The sequence below is a fragment of the Plecotus auritus genome (genome assembly GCF_963455305.1).
Source record: "Plecotus auritus genome assembly, chromosome: 8".
NCBI lineage: Eukaryota > Metazoa > Chordata > Mammalia > Chiroptera > Vespertilionidae > Plecotus > Plecotus auritus.
Window position 1 is genome coordinate 167,389,213 of NC_137782.1, and position 27,586 is coordinate 167,416,798.

The 27,586-nt window shown below is 36.0% G+C and overlaps 1 protein-coding gene across 1 annotated transcript; it reads right to left on the reverse strand.

Moving 5' to 3' along the window:
• Nucleotides 1–13,217: 13,217 nt before the first annotated feature.
• TDRD15 (tudor domain containing 15) lies at nucleotides 13,218–26,034 on the reverse strand (the record flags this gene model as incomplete). Its single annotated transcript, XM_080684974.1, has 3 exons — nucleotides 13,218–13,269; nucleotides 17,897–17,951; nucleotides 19,776–26,034. The coding sequence occupies 3 exons, from the start codon at nucleotides 26,032–26,034 to the stop codon at nucleotides 13,218–13,220; spliced, it is 6,366 nt and encodes a 2,121-aa protein (XP_080541100.1).
• Between the last annotated feature and the right edge of the window lie 1,552 nt (nucleotides 26,035–27,586).

Here is a 27,586-nt window from a genome sequence, read left to right on the forward strand (position 1 = left end):
GAAGAAGACCAAAAGTAAAAGGAATACAGTGATCCAATCTGCCAACTCCTCCGTTCATTTAGGAAAGAACAAGCAGACTCCGACTTGCCTGGACAGTAAGACTCCCTCAGAACATCCAGGTGCAACCAACTTCTGGGAGCCTCCTGCTTTGGGACCTCCACGGACTCTCTACTCCACAGTACCAGGAAAGCACACTTCAGTTACACCTACCTTATTATCATGAGTTATTTTCCCTTTTTAAACGCTTCCCTGACCGGCCCCTTTTTCCCACTAACACAAATCCCTCAACTACTGAAATCTTACCACTCTGCTCTACCCACACGTTATAACTTTCTTCAACAGCCTGTCTGTGCTCTTCCAACCTAACTTCACCACGGAATCAGCCAAGTACCCTGACGTTTGAATGATCTTTGGATGAATTTATGATTCCTTTTTACGACAAATTGCTAACGACACCAAACCTTCCTGAATATAGGTAGAAATACAGGGTGTCCCAAAAAAATGCATGCAAACTTTAATAGAAGATAACTCACTTAATTTTCACTCCTTTTTGGGTTTAACTGATTTGAAATAATGGGTGAAGCCAGACTAAGCTTTAAAGAAAGAAACTCTACTAGACTTTTTTATGGAGATACATAAAAGATCAAGTTTATAGGACAAAATAAAACCTGACAATAGCTGATGAATTGAGGGCACACAAATACTAAACAAAATTATTCTTGATGTTTGCAATTCCATTGTTTCGTGTTATCATCAGTGCCTGGACCAGAATGATCATCAGTTTGAAAAAAGGCATTGACAAAATATATATATATTCATTTCTGTAGATTCTTTTAAATTTTGTATGTTAATAAACATTGACTTTAAAATCATTCAAAGTGTGTATATACTAGTATTTTGGAGGAATACCCTATTTATCTAAAGAATAAAATTGATAGAAATGTACAAAATAGGACAGCAAGAAAATCAAAGTATTTGGTTTAAGATTTTTTTACTTCTCAGACAGTAAGCCTATCATTAAAAATCAGTCTGGGTCTCCATCTGGTGGCCAAATTTTCTACTTTTAAATTCTAAAAGACCTCATTATTTTTCAGTCCATCTTCCTGGGAGTGAATTACAAAAGATAAAAGGCATAATAAATTATCCTTTAAAAATGCACAAACTTAATAATTCAGAAGAGTATAAGTTTGAAAATGCACAGCTTAAAGACCTACTTATGAAATAAAGTCCATCATTCTTTAGAGCCAAATCTCATGCAAAAAACAAGCAAGAAGGTATGTCCTGAATTGAACACCAAGAAAAAATTCTGTCACAATCAGAATTGCATTTATTTATGCATTATTCAGCAAATATTTATTGAGCACATATCATTTGTCAACTAATTCCCCTAAGTGTTGGGGCTACTGTGAACAAGGTAAGGGCATTTATTTCCTTAAAAGAGCTTACAATCTAGTTCGGGGAGATAAAAATAAATAAATACATGCCATAATATCAAGTTTGTCATCCAAGTTATGAAATAAAGTACAACAAGGGAATGGAGAGTTGGAGAGGTGATAATACGTTAAAGACAATGGTATTGGCATCTATAATAAGGCAATCCTGTCTAATAAAAGAGAAATATGCAAATTAACTGTCACTCCATCACAAAGATGGTGGCGCCCATAGCCACAAGATGGCGGCACCCTGTCCCCTCAGCCAAGCTGGAGTCCCCCCAGTCCTGGGGTGCTGCCGCTGAGAGCAGGCAGCGTTAGCGGCCTGGCGGAATGCTTGCTTCATCGCTGCAGCGATAGAGGGCCTCTGGGCAGCGGGCGCAGAGTGGCCAGGGCGGGATGCTTGCTTCATTGCCACAGCAACGCCCCGCTGCAGCAGGCCTCTGGGGAACAGGGGGGCCGGCCCACAGCCTCCACGGTCGCGGAATCGAATCAGCGCGGGTCCCTCCTGGCTCCCGCGGAAGCTGCACAGCTCCTGTGGAAGCAGCACGGCTCCCAGCAGCGCACTGCGGTTCCCGCCGGCTCCTACGGAAGTGGCAAGCAGCCTACTGCGTGCAATATTGCGTGATGGGCTACCAGTATTCAAATAAAGTAGATGTCTAAGGAAAAGCATTTTAGGCTAAGGAACAGTACATACAAAAGTCCGGAGGTAAACACATGTTTAAAGATCAGTAAGTGGAACAGTGACAGGAAAAGTGGAAGGTGAGATAAGAGAGGTAGCACGGGTCTAGGTCCGTGGTCGGCAAACTGTGGCTCGCGAGCCACATGCGGCTCTTTGGCCCCTTGAGTGTGGCTCTTTCACAAAATACCACGGCCTGGGCGAGTCTATTTTGAAGAAGTGGCGTTAGAAGAAGTTTAAAAAATTTGGCTCTCCAAAGAAATTTCAATTGTTGTACTGTTGATATCTGGCTCTTTTGACTAATGCGTTTGCCGACCACTGGTCTAGGTCATGCAGGGCCTTATACTTACAGGCCACTTAAGGACTTTGAATTTTATTCTAAATGTGAGGGGAAGCCACTGGAGGTTTGTAACACAAAACCAAGAGCTACATAAAGAACAAGCTGGGGGAGAGGGTACAGGGGTAGCAGGGAGACCACTCAGAAGTCCACTGCAGTAATCTGGGTGAGACATGCTGGTGGCTTACACTCCGATGGTAGCAGTGCAAGGGGTAAATGAGAGGGGTTTGTCTTTAAGATAGGCCAATAAGGATGGTTTTGAGCTTTGAGAGAAAAAGAGCAGTAAAGGATAACATCAGGTTTTTATCATTACAACCAACCGAACAGGAAGCCCATTACTAACATGAAGAACACTGAGGGGAAGCAGGTTTGGAAGGAAAACCAAGAATGTAATTTTTAAAATGTTAAGTTTGAAGTGACTATTAGGCATCCAGTGGAAAATTTCAAGGAAGACGTGAGATATATGCATCTGCAATTCAAGGCAAATGGAAGAAATGGAAATATAAACCCCAAACCAGTGTTGTAGAACCTGTGCTGTTGAGTGCTAGGAAAAAATAGATGGATGACTCAATACAATCTATCATGAGTTGAACACATGTCAGATTGATGGCAGAATAATTCAGAGCGTGTGGGTATATTTTATAATTGATTAGTTTCAAAGCTCCTTCTATGTGCTGACCATATATATACATCTCCCAGGCAATGTGATTGATGTACAAAGAAAATAGAAGTTTCAGACCCTGCATAGGAATTTTCAGTTTTGGGTAGAGTGACAAGGTAAATTAATAAAAAATAATTTAACAGGAAACAAACCCTTGTTTTTGAAAACAAAGATGATATTAAGCTTTGTTCTATAACTTACCTTTCTGGTCACAGCACAGCCATTGTCCTTATGGCTTCTGTCACTTTACATACTTCCTAGCTATTGCCACCGATTCTCTTCTTCCACTCATTCCTACATATTGCTATACATTGAAAATCCAAGCACACTGATTTTTTTTCCTTTGGAAGTAAGGTAGGTCAAGTTTGCTGATGAAGAATGATATATTGTAGCTAATACAATTCCTGCTGCATAGATGTTTAAGCCAACACACACTTGTTAAATGTTTACTATATGGTGAGCTCTATATTGAGTATTAAAAAACTGAGGTCATAGTTTAAGTATTAAAAATTGAGATGAGAGTTTCCATCCTCAAGAAATAAACACATAATCAGATATATTTAAATTATATTGCAGTCTAAGGGGGTGGGGTGGGAATAGGATCTCAACTGATAAATGTTTGCTGAATTAACAGTTAATTTTTTAAAAATATATTTTTATTGATTTAAGAGAGGAAGGGAGAAGGAGAGATAGAAACATCCATGATGAGAATCACTGATCAGCTGCCTTCTGCATGTCCCCTACTGCGGATCGAGGCAGCAACCTGGGCATGTGCCCCGACTGGGAATGGACCTGGTTCATAGGTCAACAATCAACCACTGAGACATACCAGCCAGGCAACAGTAACTTTTTTAAAAAACGTTTATCAGTCCTTTATAAGGACTGAGCCTCTTCCTTTAGTCTGGGGTGATATTCAGAGTAAAGGGGAGGAGGATTTTTTATAAGTGGGCAGATGATATCCAGTTTAGGATTAGGGAATCCTATCATGATGTGTTTAGTATGGATGACAAAGATAAAGCAATCAGGCAATCCAATAATTTTTTTCTTGCATTCCTAATTCAGGCAACACATAAATATTCACATAAAAGCTTAGTGGTCCAAAGTCTCCAAATAAAACTTTTGTTTCTTTTGTGCCTGACCAAAAAGGCCCAAGTTATCTCAGTTTTCCAGCAAAAGTCTATTTAAATTGGGATAAAAGAAACACGATGCAAACATGTTTTATGACTTTGAGCTATCCCTAAAAACATGCATCACTATACTCTCTGTATAAAATATAGAGGGAAACTCTGATATATTTACACAATGGAATACTATGCAGCTATAAAAAAGATCTCTCACTCTTTGAGACAGCCTAGAGCAAGGGTGGGCAAACTTTTTGATTCGAGGGCCACAATGGGTTCTTAAACTGGACCGGAGGGCCGGAACAAAAGCATGGATGGAGTGTTTGTGTGAACTAATATAAATTCAAAGTAAAGGAGTGGAGGGGAGAGCAAGAGAACCGGATAGAACAGCCGGATCCGGCCCGCGGGCCGTAGGGCCGTAGTTTGCCCAAGGCTGGCCTAGAGGTATGCTAAGCAAGATGAGCCAGTCAGAGGAAAGACAAGTATCACATGACCTCACTTATATGTGGAACATAATGAACAAAATAAACTGAAGAACAAAACAGATACGGAGACACTGACACATGGAACAGAACGATGTATTTAAGAAGTGGGGACAGGGCCTGAAGCGAATACACAAAGGATTTACATACATAGATGCATAGCCCATGGACACACAACAGTGCAGTGCAGGGAAGGCCTCGGGGAGGGAGAGGAGTGGGGTGGAGGAGGTCAACAGGGGAAACAGAGGACATTTGTAATACTCTGAATAATAAAGCTTTAAAAAAATTTTTTTTCTAACAAATTGGTGGAGAACTTACTTTACTAGGGAGAACCACACAACTGAGGGAAAAATCATATTAAAATACCATCTTCTAGTAAAAAAAAAAATTGAGGGAACTTAGAGTATAAGAAAAATTATGAAGTCAAATAATATCAGGGGCCAGTGAGGATATAGAGGAAAACCCTGCTTTTACAAGTATAAACTGGTATAGCTAACTATCTATCTTAGTTTTAGTTATTTTCCTCCAGTCTGACTATATTTTTCTTTTAAATGGAGTGTTTATTCCATTGACATTTATGTAAGTAGAGATATATATTTGGTTTATATATAATGTCATACCATTTGTTTTCAATTTGCCCTACCTATATTTTTCTCATTTTCTTTTGAATCAATTATTTTTATTGCATTTTCTACTAACTTTAGTTATATTATTTCACAATTCCTTTAATGGCTATCCAGAAAATTACCACATGCATCCATGATTTAGTAGTGTCTACATTTTTATTTTAACTTCTTAGACAATGACATGGTTACAACAACTTAACTCCATTTCTCACTTCTTGCTTTTGTGTTTTTGCTGTCATACATTTTAATCTCATGACCTATTATTTTGACAGTGTTAAACAGTTATCTATATTTACCCACATTTCTACTATTTAACTTGGTCTTCATTTATCCTGTATTTTTATGTTTCCTTCCGGGATCGCCTTACTTCTTTCTGAAGAACTTGTTTCATATTTCCTTTAACACATGCCTTATGAGGAAGAATTTTCTCATTTTTGCCTATAAATATATTTGCCTTCAATTTTAAAGAAAATTTTCATTGGGTGTAGAATTTTAGAATAGGTATTTTCTAATTATATGATAGAATTTAATTTTATTTTTAAATATATTTTTATTGATTTCACAGAGGCAGGGAGAGGGAGAGACAGAAACATCAATGCTGAGAGAGACTCAGTGATTGGCTGCCTCCTGCACGCCCCACACTTGGGTTCAAGCCCGCAACCCAGGCATATGCCCTGACCAGGTATCAAACCATGATCTCCTGGTTCATAGATCAACGCTCAACCACTGAGCCATGTCGCTTGGGCAGGACAGAATTTAATTTCAATAGAATTATAGAATAGTTATTTTCTTTCAGACTTTCAAAGATGTCTTTCCATTATCTTAAGACTTACATCTATCTTATTGAGAAGTAATCTGTAAGAATTATTTGTTTCCCTTTCAAAGTAATGTGTTTTCTCCTTTGGCTGTTTTTAAGGACTTTTTTTTAATCTCTCTTTTTTAAAGTTTTTCTGTGATGTGCCTGGAACACATTTGTAATTACCCAGTTTGGAGTTTGTACTTTCTGAGCCCTTAGATAGATTTGGGAGCAGGGGTGGCAGTTAAAAACTGTCAGTCACTGTATCTTTCAATACTTCTTTGGTCTATTATCTCCCTTCCCTCTGGGATTCCAACCGCATCATTTGTTCTGTGGCATTTTCTTTATTTCCATCCTTTCCACTTTATGTACTTCAATTTACATATTTTATACTGACATATCTTCCAGTTACCTAAGTTCTTTCTTTAGCTATGTCCAATTTAATATTACATCCATGTGAAAGATGTGTAACACAAATCTTATGCAAAGTCTTTCGTAGACAGAAATTAAGAAATACTCTCCAATTCAATTTATAAGACCAATTTAACCTTTACATCAAAACTTCAAAAGTTATTAAAGGAAAATGTGTAGGTAAATCTTTCTAATGATTACAGAGGTAAAAACCTGAAACTTAGAAAATAAAATCAGAAATATATAAAAATAACACATCATGACCGAGTAGAATTTAATCCATAAAAGTAAGGCTGATTTAATATTTTTAAAAATAATAATGAAATAACCACAAAACCAGAAAAAAATCACATGACCATATTAATTTGATAAAATTCAATACTCATTCATACTAAAAATTTTAGCAAATTAGAAATAAAAAGAAACTTCCCTATTAAAGAATATATAAAGGCCACTTTTGCACACATCATACTTAATGGTGAAATATTAAAAGGTTTTTCCAAGATTGGAAATGACACAGGATGCTCACAAAAATCAAGAACATTAAAGCAAGAAAAGAAAATTTAAAGATATAAGGATGAAAAGAAAAAAAGTCATTTTTCATAACCAACTTCGTTAGAAATTAATGAATTTAGCAAGATTACTAGATCAATATACGAAAGTAAAATGAACTAAAAATAAAATCTGAAAAATTATACCATCAATAATAGCATCTAAAATATCAAATAATGAGGACTATATATAAGATTGATATAATAAAGAACATAAAGTTTTTTAAAAGAATTTTAAAGACCCTAAGTAAATCTAAGAACACACCATATTCATGGACTGGAAGATTCAATATTATAAAGCTGTAATTCTTCTCTATAAATAATCTATAGATTTAAGGAAATCCAAATGAAAATTTTAACAGCATATATTTTGTAGAAAATAAAAAGCTAACTTTAAAATGTTTATGATGCAATGCAAAAGCAAAGAAGGACTAAGGCAATCTTCAAGAACAAAAACACTACTGGATTTATATGGGCAAAACTCAAGACTTAGTGTAAAACTATAGTAATTAAGACACTTTGGTATTGACTTATTGTGTGGTATCACAGTATAAAAACAAGTCCAGAAACCAACCCATGAATACATAAACACTGGATTTATGACCCAGGGGATACATTAGTACAGCGGGGCAAGTATGGTCTTTTTCAATAAATGCTACTGGGTCAAATAAATATCTATATGTAAAAAAATTAATACTAACTCATTTCTTATCCTATATAATAAAAGGCTAATATGCAAAAAGACCAAATGGCGGAACAACTGGTCGCAATGATGTGTGCTGACCACCAGGGGGCGCATGTGTAACATGGTGGACGTGGGCAGCAGGTGGCAGAGCACAAAACATGGTGGGCATCGGCCGCGGTGGGATGGTGGAGCAGGTGAGTGGGGGCGCCAGACCAAGGTGGGGTGCCGGTTGCTGTCATCAGGGCAAACCTCTGGTGGTTACTGAAAATTCTTTACTCCTACACACCACGGTCTCACCTGGTGCTCACACCTGTAGCTGGTGCCGGCCCTGCTCACACCCACTGCCGGTTCTAGAGCTGCCACTCGCACCCGCTGCTGGCAACCAGCTTCTCCACCTCCCCCTGCTCCTGAGGGGCGATCGGGGCTGGCAGCCACTTCTGGCGATGATCCCACTCGCACCCACAGCCGGTGCCGGAGCCGCCGCTCGCACCCGCTGCAGGTGCCCGGCGCTGGTCATGATAGCTCAGCGCCATCAGCGGGTGCGAGCAGGGGCTGCCGGTCCCGATTGCCCGAGGGCTTCTCCACCTTCCCCTGATCCTGAGGGGTAATCAGGACAGCAGCTGCCACTTGCACCCGCTGCTGGTGCCAGCCCCAATCACTCCACGCCATCAGCGCGTGCAAGCGGGGCCAGCAGTGGGTGGGAGTGGCAGCAGTGGGAGGGGGGATGCCAGCAGACAGGGGACCGGCGGGGGGGGGGGGGGCATGGCAGGAGGGGCCAGGCGAGGGCACAGAGGATGGGCCAAGACCCGCCCCTGTTCTCACTGCAGCCCCGCAGCCCACAGTTCCTTTCAAGGAGCACAAATTTGTGCACTGGGCCCCTAGTATCTTATATAAAATTAATTTTAACAGAATTGTAGATTGAATTTAAAAGCAATATAAAATTTTTCTAGGAAACTGTTTTCATCAGCTTGGATATGTAAAGATTTCTCCTACAGGACACAAAAAGCATTAAACACAGAAAATAAATGTATAAACTGAACTAATTAAAATTAAGAGTTTCTGTTAATCAAAAAATAATAATTAACTACCACAAAAAGCTGCTAAATGAAAAAGATATTGACAATGAAAGGTGTGTATTCAGAATATGTATATATAAAGAATTTCTACAAATCAGTTAGAACATGTCTTCCTCATAGAAAAGTGACCAAGTAACAGCAATTCTTAATTAAATGACCAATAAACCTGAAAAGTTATTCAACTTCATTAGTTATCAGAGAAATGCAAACTAAAGCCACAATAATATTCCAATACCTACACCTAAGAATGACTAAGACAGCCTGGCCAGCGTGGCTCAGTGGTTAAGCATCAATCTATGAACCAGGAGTTCATGGTTCAATTCCCAGTCAGGGCATATGTCTGAGTTGCAGGCTCGATCCCCAGTGTGGGTCATGCAGGAGGTAGCCAATCAGTGATTCTCTCTCATCATTGATGTTTCTCTCTCTCTCTCCCTCTCCCTTCCTCTCTGAAATCAATAAAAATATATTTTAAATGATTTAGACAATAAAAGACAGAAAATGCTAAGTGTTGGTAGAGATAGAGTAACTGGAATTCACATCACTGGAAGAAATGTATGACAGCTTTTGAAAACGCTTTGGGCAGTAATTGCTGACTTAGCTATGTGCCAAATGAGCAATCAGTTTCTCTCTGAAATATATAATCAACTGAAATGCATGCACAAAAAATATCAAGAGCAATTCACAAGAATATTCACAGCAGCATTATCCCATATAGTCAAAAACTGAAAACCCATATATCCATCTACAGTGAACAGAAAAGGAGTCATATATTGACAAACAAAATACAAGACAGCAAGAAGCATGAATGAATGTTGTTGCATACCACAGTGTAGATAAAACTCACCAAGTGTTAAGTGAAAATATGAGATATAAAAAATTACATATTATATTATTTATATTAAGGCTAATAACCAACAAACCAAACTGCAATGTTTAGGGATTCAGCTTAGGAGGCAAATATATGAAGAAAAGCAGGAAGGCGATAATGCAGACTGAGTCATTAAGAAGGCACAAGAATTGTTCTGAACGACTGCTGTTCACTTTGTGATAACTCTTTAATATGGCATTTTACTGTATGTATATACACTGAGTGGCCAGGTTATTATAATCTGTGTGTGTGTGTACATATGTGTGTGTGTATATATGTGTATATACATATATATACACGCACACATACATATATATACACACATATACACATATACATATATACATATATACACACATACATATATATACATATATACACATATACATATATACACATATATAGACATATACACATATACATATATACACATATACATATATACACATATATACACACATATATATGTGTGTGTATACATATGTGTGTATATATGTGTATATACATATACACACATATATACACACATACATATATACATACACACATATATACATACATACACATATACATATATACATATATACACATATATATACATATATACACATATACATATATACACATATATACACACATACATATATACATATATACATATATACACATATACACATATATACACATATATACACACATACATATATATATATACATACATATATATATACACACACATATATACACATATACACACACACACACACACATATATATATTTTAGAGGCCCGGTGCATGAATTTGTGCATGGGTGGGGTCCGGCCAGCCTGTCCAGGGGGAGGGGACATGGGCAGTTGGCCGGCCTGCCTGCTGGTTGAACTCCTGGTCGAGGGGACAATTTGCATATTAGTCTTTTATTATATAGGATATACACTGAGTGGCCAGATTATTATGTGTTCAGAGATCATAATAATCTGACCACTCAGTGTATATATCTATACATATAGATATACATGTGTGAATATATATCTATATATAGATAGATATACTGTGTGTATTTTTAAATTTATTAAAATAATTAAATTTCAAATGGATTAAGACTTAAATGTAAAAACTCGGACAAAAAAATACTTTGTAAAATAAAAAAAGGAAGAAAAGGGAAGTGGAGGAATACAAACCATCTGTGAAGAGGAGTTTTTTAATTACATCTGAGAAACTCGAAGTGTCTCAAAAACAAAACATAAAAATGTTTAATTGTATGACGAGTTAAAACTTTGTTGTAATATCTTTTTCCATACAAAATATTTGTAAATTGGATGATAAGGGGTTAACATAAAAGTGCAAAAGTCAAAATTAAAAAATTCATAGAGAAATAAATTCAGAGTTAAACATAAAAAGTTGTTCAGATTTTCTACTAATCAGGAAATTGAAATAAATCACTTTACACCTTCATGCAGGAAAATCTACTAATGTTGCTTACTGACATTTCACCTGCTTTTAAAAGCAATATGGCAACATCTATTAAAATTAAAAATACATTCATTTACCCACCAGTCTCACTGCTAAAAAGCTATCTCAGAGAGACAAAGTCACCCCTATGTTAGGATATAGATGTACAGATGTGTATTGCCACTACATCCAAGGTGGCAAAAACCACAAAGATAAATGCCCATCAATAGAGAAGTTGCTGAAAATGAAATGAAAACATATCCATACTTTTAAAAATTATGCATACATTGAAATGAATAAATGGAACTACATTACTTATCTTAGATTTTTAAGAGATGCATAAAACTGTATATGGTCTTGTTTTTCTAAAACATAATAAAAATGTGTACATTGTATTCATATATTTATATAATTATATTCACTCATGCACTAAAATGGATGCACGTGGAGAAAATCTAGGCAGTTACCATGACCTACCTTAGGACAGGGGTAAGAAAATTATATAAATGGAAAAAGGAGTAAGGTAGGAAAATCCCCCCCCCAAAAAAAATGAAAAGAAAACATGCAGTAAAAAATACTACACTTATGAATGACATGACTATATTTATTCATCTATATTAAATTACATATGAGGTATATGCATAATACACATCTCAAAAAATGCTATTCTCACTTTAGGCACCTAAAATATCTCTTTCCTTAAAAAAAAGTTTAAAAATTAAGAGAATATAGTCATGGAAAGATGAGTAGAAATAAAGCTAAAGGGAATTTAAAGCATATAGGACTGAATGCCACTAGATGTCAGTAAAGCCCTCCAAAAATTACAAAAACATTTTTTCTTAACAGCTAAAAAAATCTGCTCTTTTACCTCCAATCTTTACCTCATAAAAAATACTCCAATTAGATATATAGTTTACCAGGAATGAAGTTCCTTAAAAGACAGACTATTACCCATATTAATAAAAGAATTAATATTAATATATAATTCCATGTTTCCTAAGTCATCCATAACATTTCACATAATTTTTAAAGCTCATCACCTATGCCCTCTGAAAATATAAAATTTAATATTCAATCAATATGCATTTATATCATTTAAATTATGTATAAAATATAGAGGCAAATTGAAAGAATTATATTTATTGAGTTTCCAATCAAGTAAGAACAAAATGCAAATTAAATAGAAAGTTTACAAATAAACCAGTATAAACTAATGTGCAATGGCACATCAACTATCTAGAAATCAGCCACAGCCATATGACTTAGTATACTAAAACCAAATAGATGAATAAATAAGCCATTAAGCAGCTAAAATGTGTATCATAAACTTTTTCACTAAAATTCATACTTTACTCATTATAAAGCCACTTTAACTAAACACCAAAAGGTCGAATGAGACTTATAATGTGGTTTTTAAGTTATCCAGTTGTCCCAGTTACTACCTCAAAGCTTAGTGTATAAAATACAACTATTTTATTAGGTTCATGGATCTTACAGCTTAGGAATTTGGACATGAATGGCGTGATGAAGTTGGCTTATCTCTGCACAATGCCCATGGCCTCAGCAAGGACACATCAAATGGCTAGGGTCTAGAACAGGAGTCCTTATGCATGGCCTTCCCATGTGGCTTCAGTTTCCTCACAGCTTGGATGTGGTAGTGGATTTCCTGCGTGATGGTCCAGGGCACCAGGTGCAAGTGTGTCAGAAAGGAATGTGAAAGCTGCATCACGGTTCATGACCCAGCCTTGTGAGGTCACATGGCATCACCCTAAGCTTTGGTCAAAAGGGCCACCAACCTGCTCAGATCTAAGACCTCCTGATGGGGAATGGCAAGTTCGCCCTGGATAAGAGCAGGTAAGATGAGAAATATTGATGTGGCAATCTTCGGATAATACAATGTAACACAGTCTGCCCTCTGGCCACAACAATTCACACCATTCCCATATGAATAATACACTACACCTTCCCCAAGACTCCAAAGTCTCAGTCCATTGGGCATCAGGACAGTTTCAGACCTCATCCTTTCAATCAAGTCCCAATGTAGATTAGGTTCCCCAGCAGTGGATTCTTAAGTAGAGTTCCTCTTGATCTGAAGACCTATGAAATAGAGTGGCATATTAGCCCACACACGCCCAACATACGATTGTGGGACTAGCATAGAATAACTTCATAGGCACTCTCATTCGAAAAAGAGAACCAGAAGGCATATAGTAATCACTTGGAAATCTCTTTAGCCTCATTCCTTGGTTCAACAGATACATTTGCAATTTTCCATATTATGGCAGCAGCAATTTTGCTAACTTTCCTTATACATTTAACAAAGGTCTCCAGCCCCCTTTTCTCCAGCTCCCAACATTTTCTCCAACTTCCTCCAAGCCCTCACTGATAGTCTCTCTTAGGCTTGTCAGGCTTCCTCTCTTCAAGGCCCTTTCAGTTTCTGCCCACGGCTAGGTCCAAAAGTATGGCAGCATCTCCCTTTTGGTACCAAAATCTATTTTAATTATTATTTCCATATAATAACTTATTCCATAACCTAGTGATAAAATAATGACATGTTGTTCATAAATTCTGAGAGGCAGAAATTCAGACAGGACACCTCAGGGTTGGCTTGTCTCTGCTCCACAATATCTAGGCCTTATCTAGGGATACACTAATAGTTACAGGCTGAACCATCAAAAAAGTACCTAAGCGTGGACTCTCCGTGTGGCTTGGGTACCCTCACAACGAAGGAACTTCAGGGTAATAGGCCTTCTTACCTGCAACTCAGCATTAAGCACAAGTATCCCAATGACCAAGCTAGAGGTGCACAGCCTTACAGGACCCCGCTTTGGAAGTCAAACAGGATCACATGGTGTTGTGATTTCATTTTGGAAAATAAAATCCTACACCAATTTATCAAGAAAAACTGATGAAGATCATCAAAGTGCTACTGTCAACATACATAATGAAGGAGAAAGAACTAATCTGTTTATCTCAGCTGCAATAGATCTGCCCTTAAACTTAACCTTGATAGGATCCAAGTGATCCATTAATACTTGGCATGATGAAGTTGGCTTATCTCTGCACAATGCCCATGGCCTCAGAAGGATAAATCAAAGCCAAACCTAGTGATAAAATAATGACATTATGTTGTTCATAGATTCTGTGAGGCAGAAATTCAACAGGACACCTCAGGGTCGGCTTGTCTCTGCTCTACAATGTCTAGAACTTATCTAGGGATACACTAATAGTTTTGGGCAGGCCAGTGTGGCTCAGTGGTTGAGCATCATGAACTAGGAGGCCACGGTTTGATTCCTTGTCAGACCATATGCCTGGGTTGTGGACTCATTCTTCAGTAGGGGGCCTGCAGGAGGCAGCCAATCAATGAATCTCAGCATTGATGTTTCTCTCCCTTTCCCTCTCCCTTCCACTCTGAAATCAATAAAAAATACATTAAAAAAATAAAAGTTTACTACCTACCAGAAGAATATTCAAAATATTAAGAGAAAGATAACATAACCCAAAGCTACTACAATATACATCTACATTGTCTTTGTTTACCATGTAATAAAAAAATATTAGGGAAAGAAAGCAGGAAAAAGTGATAGATAACCAAGGAAATAGTTTAAGCAAGCATTTATTCGTGATGAAAATTCTCAATAAACTTAGAATGGAAAGGAATGTCCTCAATGTGATTAAGGATTATAACACCTACACAAAAATCATACTTAATGGTGAAAGACAAAGCCTTTCTCCTAAAACAGACAAGGCATAGATGGCTACTCTCACCACTGCTTTTCAACACTGTAATAGAGATGCTCAGCACTGCCATCTGGGGGGAAAAAGGGCATCCAAGTTGGAAAGGGAAGACTAAAATTTTACTTATTGGCATATGACATAATCCTGCATTCAGAAAACCCAAAAGAACACACATACGCACACACATACACACACAAATTAGAATAAACAAACACAGCAAGGTCAGAGGACACGATCAAAAATCAATTGTATTCCTATAAATAAACAATGAACAATTGGAAAATAAAATAATACAGTATCTTTCACAATGGCCTCAAAAGAAAAAATATTTAAAATAAATATAATAAAAACTGTTCAAGATTTGTGTACTAAAAAATTATAATTGTTACTGAGGGAAAGTAAAGGTCAACAAATGGAGAGATATTCCCCTGTTCATGGCTTAAAAGACTCAATATTGCTATGATAGCAACTCAACCCAAATTAATCTTGATTCAACTAATTGCTATAAAAATTCATGCTGGCATTTTTGCAGACTTTTACAAGATGATCCTCAAATTCATTTGGAAATATAAGGGATCCAGGAGAGCCAAAATAATTTTGAAAAAGAACAGATATGAGGACTTATACTTTCTGATTTCAAAAACACGCCAGAGCTGTAGCAATCAAGAAAATGGGTACTGGCCAAAGGTTCTACAACAACTCAACAGACAAAGAATAGTCTTTGGTAGTAAATGGTGCTGTAAAAACTGAAAATCCATCAGCCTTAAAAAGGAAGAAATTTCTAACATCCTACAACATGCCTGAACCTTAAATACATGTTGCTATTTCACATAGGAACAAATCTCAAAGGGACAAATACTATGTGATTCCACTCATATGAGGTACCATTCATCAAAATAAAAAGTTGAATGGTAGTTGCCAGGAACTGTGGGGAGGATTTAATGGGGAGTTAGTATTTAATTGATATAGTTTCAGTTTTGCAAGGTGAAAAGAGTTCCAAAGATGGATGGTGGTGATGGTGGCACAACAATGTACTTAATAACACTGAATTCCATATTGAATGTACTTAATAACACTGAACTCCATACTGAAAAATGGTTAAGATGGTAAACTCTATGTGCATTTTGCCACAATTTTTCAAAACTGAAGAAGGGCAAATAATCAAAATTAAAAATTAAACTGGGAACATCATTACTGACTCTACAGAAATAAAAAGTTTTATGACATATGATGACTTTATGACAACATAGACAATTTGGGTGAAAAGGACAAATTCCTAGAATGACACAAATAACCCACACTTAACTGACTCAGAAGAAATAGAAAAACTGAACACATCTATAACGAGTAAAAAAAAATTTAGTAGTAACTAACAATTTTCTCACGAAGAAAAGTCCATGCCCAAATTGCTTTACAGGTGAATTCAGAGATTAACTTGTAATGCAAAAAATATACATAAAGTTTCCTAGCCTTGAATAAACTTTCTTTTCAGGATACCAAAATTAAACTTACTAGTATTCATAAACAATACTACTTCTAGAAATTGTTTCCTAATCTCAAAAAGTGACAACAATACCAACATATCCAATGTACATGAACAAATAACAATAAAACTGATTGTCCCTAGCAAGCTTAGGAAATTTCTAAGTTTTTCCAAATACTCTTTAAATCACCATCTCTCTAGTTCTTCAAATCTATTTGGCTTACACTGACTCTTAAGTATACTTACATAACTTCATGGTTCTATCTTTGCACCAAAACAAGACTCACAGTTTGCTCAGTGATTACTTACAAAATACATTTCAATTCACAGGTAAATGCATTGACAAATACCTACCCTCCAAATAGATAGTAGTGTTCTTGAATGTCACAAATATCCACAACAACCAAAAATACTTTATATAAGACCAAATTAAATATAACTATAAAATACAATAAAGTGAAAAGATGAAAATTTTTTCATATTTTCTTGTGAGCTAGAGGGAAGGATGAAATTAAGCCAACTTCTACATCCTTTTAATAAATATTAGTCCTATGAGCACCTACATTTTCTAGGGAATATAGTTATGTAGCATTAATTCTCTATGTATTATAATTATTACTGTACAAAGTAACAAATTAAACAAAGGCTTTGTTAGGAGACACCTGAAAAACAGCTGAAGGTAATGATAATATTATCTAATGACTGTGAAACCACCTGCAAATAGTGTATCGAATAAGATGTTTACCCTTGAACAACTTGGGGGTTAGGTGCATCGACCATCTGCTATAACTTTGACTTCCCCAAAACTGAACTATAGTCCATCAGTGATTGGTTCTAGGACCCCCGTGAATACCAAAATCCATTGATGCTCAAGTCTCTTATATAAAACTAGAGGCCCGATGCATGAAATTCGTGCAAGAGTAGGCCTTCCTTCCTCTAGCTGCCGGCACCGGCTTCCCTCTGGTACCCAGGACCCGGGCTTCCCTCGCAGCCCCAGCTTCATCTAGAAGGACAGAAGGATGTCCAGAAGGACGTGCAGTCTAATTAGCATATTACGCATTTATTATTTTAGATGGTGTAGAAAAATGTGCACATTGGCCCCCTACATAGATTCTGAACCTTGGACTGAAGATACTGTTTTCTATCTGCAGTTGGTTGAATCTATGGATGTGAAACCCAGGGATCTGGAAAGCCAGCTGTATATTTATTGAAAAAAAATACACATATAAGCAGACCCATGCAGTTCAAGCCAGTGTTGTTCAAGGGTCAACTGTACTTTAGGGGTTGAGCCACATTTTCTATGTAAGTTTTTTCAAATCATATCATCACAATTCTTGCTCACATAGAATTTCTGTAACATTCTAATCATTGTCTCCTGGGGAAGTAATCTGAACAATCTAGATTTCTTTAATGTACTTTAATGTTAAAAGTTGTCCTATGCTTACCACTTTGATTATGTATCTGGAGCATCTAAAGCAAAAGAGTAATTATTGGGTGTCCTATGTGTCATTTGTTGCCAAATTGATGCATAAACGATCTGAGCTTTCATCTCCCTCTACTGAAAAACAAGCAAAAATTAATGATTTTCAAGGCACTGTATATTTTATTGAGAATTATTCCAGAGTTTATTTTGAAAATTCCTACTATAATTAAAATTTCTTTTTACTTAATTCCTAAGAAGTCACAATAGAACAAAAAGAGCACAAATTATACATATTATACATGCTATAACATATACATGTAATTACACATGTAGTCTAACAAATAAAAACATCTTTTCTTAAACAATTAGTAATATACACTGAGTGGCCAGATTATTATGACCACCTGACATTTGTAGGCAAATTAGCCAAACACTGCTTCGTATGGGATATGGAAGCTGAAGGCCTGTTCAAACACCTTTGCTGTCTGCAGTTACCAAGATAAAACGCCTCCAATTCGCACAGGAACACAAGGATTGGACAGTCGAGCATTGGAAAAAAGTCATGTGGCCCAATGAATCACATTTCCAGTTGCATCATGCAGATGGCAGAGTGAGAATTTGGCAGAAACAGCATGAAAGCATGCACCCCACATGCATGAGTACAACCCTTCAAGCTGGTGGGGGCAGTGCTATGGTTTGGGGCATGTTTTCCTGGCATGATTTGGACCCTTTAATTCGTGTGGAACAACGTCTGAACAGCACAACATACCTAAGTATCATTGCTGATCAAGTTCATCCTATCATGTTGATGGCGTATTCCAATGGAGATGGCTTCTTCCAACAAGACAATGCGCCATGCCACGGTGCTCGTATTGTGCAGGAGTGGTTTCAAGAACATGAGGGAGACTTTACCTTGCTTAGGTGGCCCCCACAATCACCAGATCTCAATTCAATTGAGCATTTGTGGGACGAAGTTAAAAGAGCCATCAGGCAGCTGGTTCCACAACCATCCAATCTCACAGAACTGGACAGTGCTATTCATCAGGCATGGTGTCAGATTCCTCGCATCACCTTTCAACATCTCGTGGAGTCAATGCCAAGAAGAATCGCCACAGTATAGAAGGCAAAAGGTGGCCCAACAAAGTACTGATGGGGTGGTCATAATAATCTGGCCACTCAGTGTATATCCACTTTGGAGAAACACATATAGCCTATTCTAGTCTTTACTTAAAACTATAATTGTCTCTTATCCATAAATCCTACCTTCAAAAAAGAAGTGTAACCATTAATCTAACCATTACTCTACAAATGTGTGCATGTGTACATATGTATACACTATCCTAAATATTTGTTTCTTGCCGTATCAGAAACTTAACTTACTGCCCGGCTGGCGTGGCTCAGTGGTTGAGCGTCGAGCTATGAACCAGGAGGTCAGGGTTCGATTCCCGGTCAGGTTGCAGGTTTGATCTCCAGTAGGGGCCATGCAGGAGGCAGCAGAACGATGATGTTCCTCTCTCATCTACCCTCTCCCTTACTCTCTCTCTGATAAAAGCACACTAAAAAAAACTAAATATATATTTCATCTGATAAAAATACATAATAGAAAATTGATTCTTCAAAATGAGCCCAGGAAGCTCCCTAATAGCAGCAAGATTTATTAATTTGAGATCTATGGACCATCAGAAGTTCTGTGAAACCCTGAAATTATCTGTAACATGTACACGCATGTGTGGTTAAAATCGTCTATACTTTGTTTACATTCTCAAAGGTTGCTGTTCAAGTGATCATTTTATTGTTCAAATGATCATTCCAAGTTTATTCTTTTTTTCAGGTTTTTTAGTAAATTTTCTTGCAGTAGGATATTTTCAATTTGGATAATTTTCATATATAAAAAACTTTTATAAAGAATCAAAAATAGAATCTACAAAAAAAATCTACTTTTTATAACTGGCTACTTACCCTTTAAGTGTTCTTCTGATATTTTTCCATTAACATGCATTGCTGGTACTGCTGTTCTCAAATCCATTTTGTTCTTTTCCTGTATTTCTCCAATTGGTAGCTTTTTTACTATGTTTTCAATGCAATTAGTATTGTTCTTCAAACCATTAGGTAACAGTTCCAAAAATGAAGCTGAGGCACACTTATCAAATGGAATGGTACTTTGAGGATTATGTTTTCCACTTTCAACCTTATTCCTCAGTGTTAGATTTCTAGAATATAATCTTTTACTAACATGGCTTTTGCTTAAGGGGTTCTTACAGACATCTTTCCTCTTTATAGTTTTCTGCTTTTTTAGCTTCTGTTTCTCAGTGCATGTACAATTTATATTTTCTCTTTTGTAACAACTGTGATCTAATAATGAGTAAACAGGCTTCCTCTGTAATTTATATTGGATTTTAGTAGATCCAGTAGTAGTAACTGCATCAAAATGATCTGAATCTTTAGAATACATTGCAAAACCATTTGCAACTAAGATATCTGCCAGACTGTTTTTCTCATAAATGACATCTACTTTCAGTTTTGTTTCAAAACTATATTCTCTAAACTGAAAATCTAAGCCTGGCTTACTTAGGAAATCTAGAAAAAAACTTTTGGCTTCTTCATTCCAATGTTTCCCGTTAGCAGGTAAGATATCGTATAAGGCACAAGGATAACTTAGCCTTGGCAAATTCAGAAGGTCCTCGGGAACAACTCTAAGATTTCTTATATCTGAATAAGGTATGTAAATGGAAAATCCATAGTCAATCAACACAATAAGTAAAGACTGATCAGAGACTTCAGAAATTTCTATTCTATTCCATTGATCTTCCAGTTCATATTTGAACAAACAACTACAACCCGGAATTATGTGCTCTTGAGACACTGTTTGCAAGGTTTCTGGTAGATCAGAAAGCAACATAAAGACAGATTTCATTGTGTCAAAGAAATCATCTAACTGAATGCAGAAGTCTGATGGATCAGAAACAGCAGTGGCAATACCAGAATATCGCCTACCACTTTGGAGTTGTGCCCAAGTAAAAGATCTTATTGTACATGATGACACAGGAGTCTTAGAAGCCACACTGAAAATAACTTCTGAAGATCTAAGTTTGTTTTCTTCGACATGAACTGTATTTAAATTTAAATATTCCAAAAGTAACAGGCCATCTACCAAAATTTCTACTTCCCAGGCAAAGTTTAAATATTTTAGGAAAAGGATGTCTATTTCCAAATGAGCAAATAAATGCACAATGGACTCAAATGCCATGTTTCTAAAATTTTCAAACCAAACCCATTTACAAGGCACAGCTTGTCTTGGAATATTTCTGATTTCATTACTAAGTACCCTGATATTACCTAAAGGCACTATGTCATACCTACCACAATCTACTAAAAAAACAAGCACTGTCTCATCAACACACTTTTTTTCTACTTTTGATCGATACCACTTCAAAGTTTTAGATTTTGCCAAGCATTCTAAGCCTTTTTCAATATTTTCCATTGGTGAAAAGGGTTGTTTTACTTCTTTAGTAATTAATACTGTTAAATCTGATAATATTTTTTTATTTTTAGATAACTTCACATAAAATGCCCCACTTTTTGAAACATAAAGAATTTCAGCCTTTTCAAGTTGTCCAGGTTTTAACCGTTCAAAAGGAATATTAACCAGCTGTCGGTAGGATGGTTGAAGGATCAGAGAACTTTCATATTCATTTGATCTCACTTTCTTCATTTCACTATCGTCATCAGGGCTTACCTTCTGAGAATCAACCTGAGGCCTCTGCAATACTGTTTTCTGTAGTTTTGGACATGCTGTCCATTTCAGTAGTTCATTAATGACATATTTTTCATCACAAATTATGTTTACTTCCCATTTCTGCTCATGCTTTTTCAAAAATTCACAAGAAACTGTTTTGTTACTTACTTGTGAAGCAAAATAATCTATAGTTTTACTGTCCCATATTTCACCAGGCTCATTCCACTTTACTCCACTGAGAAAAGAATGGAGTCCTAGCTGAGGAATAGTTAAGAATTCTCTCTTAAGTTCATAAATTTTAGATATGTTTACTATTTCAGTGTTACCATAGTCAATAAATTCCACTTCAAAAAAATTTCCTGGCAAAGTGTTCTTGATAACGGCTCTGTAAATGGCATTTTCAGTAGAGTATTCTGCAATTACAAGATCTCCCACGATAGGTTTAACTGATTTTCTCTCGCTCACTATATCTGCTCTTCTTTCATTTAGAGCATCTGCAAGTCTGATGATTACATTTTCATTCTCCTCAAGACGAATATGGAAACTTGCTGGGTTACTGATATTAGAAACATATCCTTTAACTTTAGCATTTAAGTAAATTTTGGGTTCAGGAAGGTCTGTGATCTGTGGTCTTGTAACATTATATGGGTTTTGTGAGGCTACTTGATGTAATTCTCTGATAAAAGACTGTGGCACAACCCTTACTGATTTCTTGCCCACATCACTTTCATCAAGAGTATGTGCAAATCCAGGGACAATGTCTACACCTTTATTTTTAAGTCCATCATTCAAAGACTTCTTTACTTTGTTTTTTGACACAGGCTCAATTTTATAACAAACTGATGGTTTCAAAACCCGGGCATATATACCTTTGGAATTCATTAATTGATGTATTTTGCTTTCAGAATATGTTACTAGGCTGGTTTTATTTGTCATATCATGGTGATGGTTTTCTCTTTTGCCTTTCAAAGAAACAGCAAGTCTCTTATTCTCATTTATTTTAAGGCCCTTTTCCACACAGTGTGCTGGGTCACAATGTTTTTTTCCATAAGCATGAAGCAACATTTTAATTTTCTGATTTATATGTTGATATCCATCATACAATTCTACACCAAGCTGGCCATCTGACTCCTTGGACAATATTACTGCCCTTAATGGTCTTCCCAAGAAACTATCTTCAAACCACCTATTGATTTCTACTGGAATATCTACATCTCTAAGATCTGACAAAAAGCACTTAACAGCTTGCATAGGTGTAAACAGCAACTCTGGAAACTGATCTGAAATAACCCTCAACATGCTTTCTTCTACTAATTGCTTATTTCCAAAGTCCACAAAATAGACCAGAAAGTCAGATAATGAATCTGACTTTGGCATTGCTAAAGCTCTATAAGAGAGACCATCCTCTACATATTTACATAAGCACAATCTCTTTTTGCTAGAATATTCTGGGTAATTTTTGAGGTTATTAATCTCTGTGATTTTTGTTTCTATCATCTTTAGGTCTTTATTATTTCTACTAAATTGGCAATAAAACTTTTTGGGACTATATATATGAGATATATATATTTCTTCCTCACTTCCAATTTTTATATTAAAGGAAGAATAATAGTAGCTGTAAAGACTAACTGAAGATGGGAATGGCTTTGATAATGTACTATACTGTGCCGAGCCATGATTAATAAGAAATTCTTTTGCACTTGTAAATGGAGATTGTAAATCTACCAAGTTACATAAATGGTTTGGATGTATAAGAACTAAGGCACAGATGACACAAGTCAATAACCCTCTGGATGAAGAAATAAAATTCCCAAAGTCTCTGCATGCTTCTCTTGTCCAACTTAATAATTTACAACTAATGGGTTCAATTAAATGGTTAAGTCTACATCTAAAGGCTTGGCCTTCTAAAAAAAGAAAATATGGGTTAATTGCACAAAGATCTTTAATTAAAACTCTTTCCTGGTAACCATAATCAACAAATACTACATCAACTTCTTTATTTGATACTTGAGTCAAAATAGCAGCTCTATACCACTTCCTATCTTTGGAATACTTAGCAACACAAGCTATCTGCCCAATCTGATAAGGATCAGAATGAATGCTATAATAATTCTGAATTTGTTCCATCAGTAATTTTAGGTCTTCTAACTTACATTGAAGCTGGCATGAAAAGTCACCTGGGCCATAACAATAAGAACACTTCACTTCAAGGACTGTTCCTGGTTTAAACATATATTCTTTATAAGGCCATGGTAACTCAGGTTCCACAGACAAGGTGAGAGGATTCTTTAAATTTGAGAAATTAATAGCTGGGGACTTTGCCAAAGAATAATTACTTTCTTTAAGCTTATTTGAATGATACTTTTTAGGTTTAGGTCCTTCAGGAAGGGCAGATAAGATCTTCTTAATATTAACTTTGTTTTTAGATTTTAAATTTAACACTGAACATTGACTTACAGATTTGGGATAACATTCTGGCTCTACTTCCCAATATTCTGCATATCCAGCTTGTACCATAAGAGAGACAACATCAATATTTTCAGAGGCTTCAATACTCTGAATATTTACAGTGTACTTGTCATCTTTTTTTGCTATAACTTGAAGCAAAACTGCTTTGTTTAAGACAATTTTTTTAAAATAATCAGTTGCTGCCTTCACCCAAATATCTTCAACAGGAAATATATGTACAAGTGAACAGCACATGGCTAAGGCAGGCAACTCACAAAATTCTGGAAGCAAAGTTCTTACATCAAAAAATGGTATGGAATCAGTATTTCCATAATCCAAAAAATACACATTAATTTTATAACCATTAATTTCATTGATGACAGCTCTGTAAAAACGTCTATCCTTGCTATATCTCGCACAACAAAATGATCCAGGTTCTGGATTTCTTAGAATTAGTTCATCATTTTCACATAAATCATAAAATCTGTTTATATTTTTCATTATATCTTGAAATTCATTCTGATGTTCATTGGTGCGTACCCAGAAATTTGATGGGTTTAAGACATATGCTACAAAAGCTATGTAGGCAGCTTCTATCTCCATTTCTATAGTTTTAATAGGAAAACCTACTTTCAAACTGCCTTTATTATTCAGAGAGTTTACCAACTGTTCAGTATTTCCAATAAAATTCTCAACTGCCATGCTATTTACAGCAGAAGTACTAGTCTCTCTCAACATATTCGATATTTTTAAATCAGAAAGTGGGCAAAGTACTTGTGTGCCTACAGTCTTTAGCAGACACTTAGAATTCATTGTAGACTCTTGAGTTTGTAATGTTACATAATACAAATGCTCATCCTTATTGAGCCAATCAATCTGTGCATATACTATTTGTCCTAACAAGGCTTGTTTAAAGACACTGAGTTGAAATTTTCTTACATTTTTATCTGGACTGTGTAAATATGTCAGAGAACATGGAAATGAAAACAATGGTACTGAAATAAAATCCTGTTTAAGTTTCTTTACATGAATTGAGGGTATAACCTCACTACTGCCATAATCCATAAACCAAATTTTCACTTGATTATCAGGCAAGAGCTGCTGAAGAATGCCTCTATGCCACTGTCCATTTCTCCTTTTGGCAACACAAAGTAGTCCAAAATTATCACAAGTAGGACTACTTTCTTGATTGATATCATAATGCAAATTCATGCATACTGTCAAGTCTTCTAACTCTGGAATCCATTTAATTAATTGACAATAAAATTTACTTGGGCTCAATGCAGATGATACCTTTACACTTTCAATATTACCTATTGGCAAAGATGGCTGCAAACTATCCAGAACATGTTGGATATCAAGTAAAGTATCATTATTATGTAATGATAATTCAGGTGTCTTATGTTGTAATAAATCAGGAATTTGATGTGGGAATTCTTTTAACATTTCCACAATAAGACAAAATGAATCCCCATCAATAAGTCTTCCTAATTTTAATTCAAGAACCTGGGATATAATTTTTGGCACTTCAAGAATAATCATGTGAAGAGGCAAAATAGCTTGTATTATACAACCTTTCACTTGAAGTCCTACTAATGACTGGAAATAATTCAAGGCCTTAGGAGACCATTTTTCTCCAATCGGTAGTATGTTTGCAAAAATACCAAATACTACCCGTGGTGGTAGTTCAAATAACTTGCCACAGGCTGAAGCAACCTGCATACTACTGACTCTTAGTTCTTCTCCACGATCTATTAGGAGCACAGTATAGAGTTCGTGTGTTTTTTCCAAAACTCTTCCTCTCTGCCATTCTCCAGATACTCTTTCTTCTACCAAACAAAATTCGTCAATGTCCACATTCTTTTTTACTTTTGGAATATGCTGTATCTCCCTCTGCAATATGTGATAGTCAAACTCACATTCAATATTACTTCTCCCTTGAAATTTCACCAGAATGTCCTTGGGACAAATTTCTGTATGTGATATTGTCAGATCCATATCTAAAAATGTTGGTAATAGGGATGTAGAATCCATTTTCTAAAAAGCAAATAATAAATATTAATTAGCTTCTGGACAGACAGCTGTAAAAATTAAATGAAATTAACATTATGTAAATTTGTATGTAAACATAGTCTTAAAAATAATTATATGCCTGTATTTATCAAATTGAATATGTTAATAAAAATTATATACACTGGGCAAGATAATAGAGAGATAAACAAAATGCATCTAACTTTTCACTGCCTTTCACATTTTCAAAAAATTCTACTGAAATAACAGGAATAAAAAAATAGGAATATATACATATATAAAAATGCTGTAACACAAAGAACAATCTTTAGTTTCCAGAAACTAACAAATTTCTACTAGGTATTGGACAGACGTGATATAAACAGAAAGAAGCCAAATAAAATCCATAAGAGATCTCCTCCTCCTCCTGTGAGAAAACTATTTTCCCTCATGCAGACTTCTCCAACCCATAACTCAAAGAAGTGAGTGCTAGAAGCAACAGTAGATGGAAAACCAACAGGGGACACTGTCTGCACTCCCTACCCTGTGTCAATCGGTAATATTTAGACGTGTCAGCATCATTATACAAACTAGGATTCTTAGACCAAGGGCAACAGGCTGAGTCCTGGACAGCACTAAGGAAGGCCAGCCATGGCAAGATCGTGAGGCAGGTTAGGTACACCTAGGCCTTGTCAATGGCATGGCTGGCCACAAAAGTATGGATAAAAGAGAGTAGGTAGAGAAAAATTCTTTAGCACACAAAGATCCCGACAATTCTGCCAACTTTCTTTAATTGTTAGAATTTTTAAAAAAATATTTTTATTGATTTCAGACAGGGAGATGGAGAGATAGAGGCATCAATGATGAGAGAAAATATTGATTGGCTGCCTCCTGCACACCCTCACACTGGGGATTGAGCCTGCAACCTGGGGATATGCCCTGACTGGGAATCGAACCATGTTCATAGGTCAACACTCAACCAGTGGGCCACACCGGCTGAGCCAGCTTGTTAGAATTTTTTAAATGGCTAGGCAAATATTCAGAACTATAAAATATTCCCCAAATTCCTATAAGAATCAACTCTATTATGATAGGACACAGCTCAACTTTGAATCTAAATTAACAATTGACAATTATCAATTTTTTTTATGAGGATAAGAAAGAGAAAAACATTGAACCTTAAAAAATGAGGGAACCACTTAAAAGAAATCAAAGAAATGCTCCCCTCAGCAATACATGTACTGAAGGAAATGGCAAAGAATTTTTTCAAAAGTCTGATTCCTGTTTTCTAAAAGGTCAAAAAATATTGCATTTTATATGACTAAGTAGTTATTAAGATGCCACAACTGAGATTAGAAGTAACTCTATACACATAAGAAATTTAAAACTGCATGGTAAAAGTTAACACAAAATAAAGATAAATGGGGTAGAAGTTTGAGAGAATACCCTAAAATTCAGGGGGAAATAATAAAAAGATAAAAGAGGAGCATGGAGGATAGGAATATAAAATCTTATCAAAGCATAAATATTATCTCAGATATAAAAATGACAGACTAGGAGACCTTTCTAAGACTTA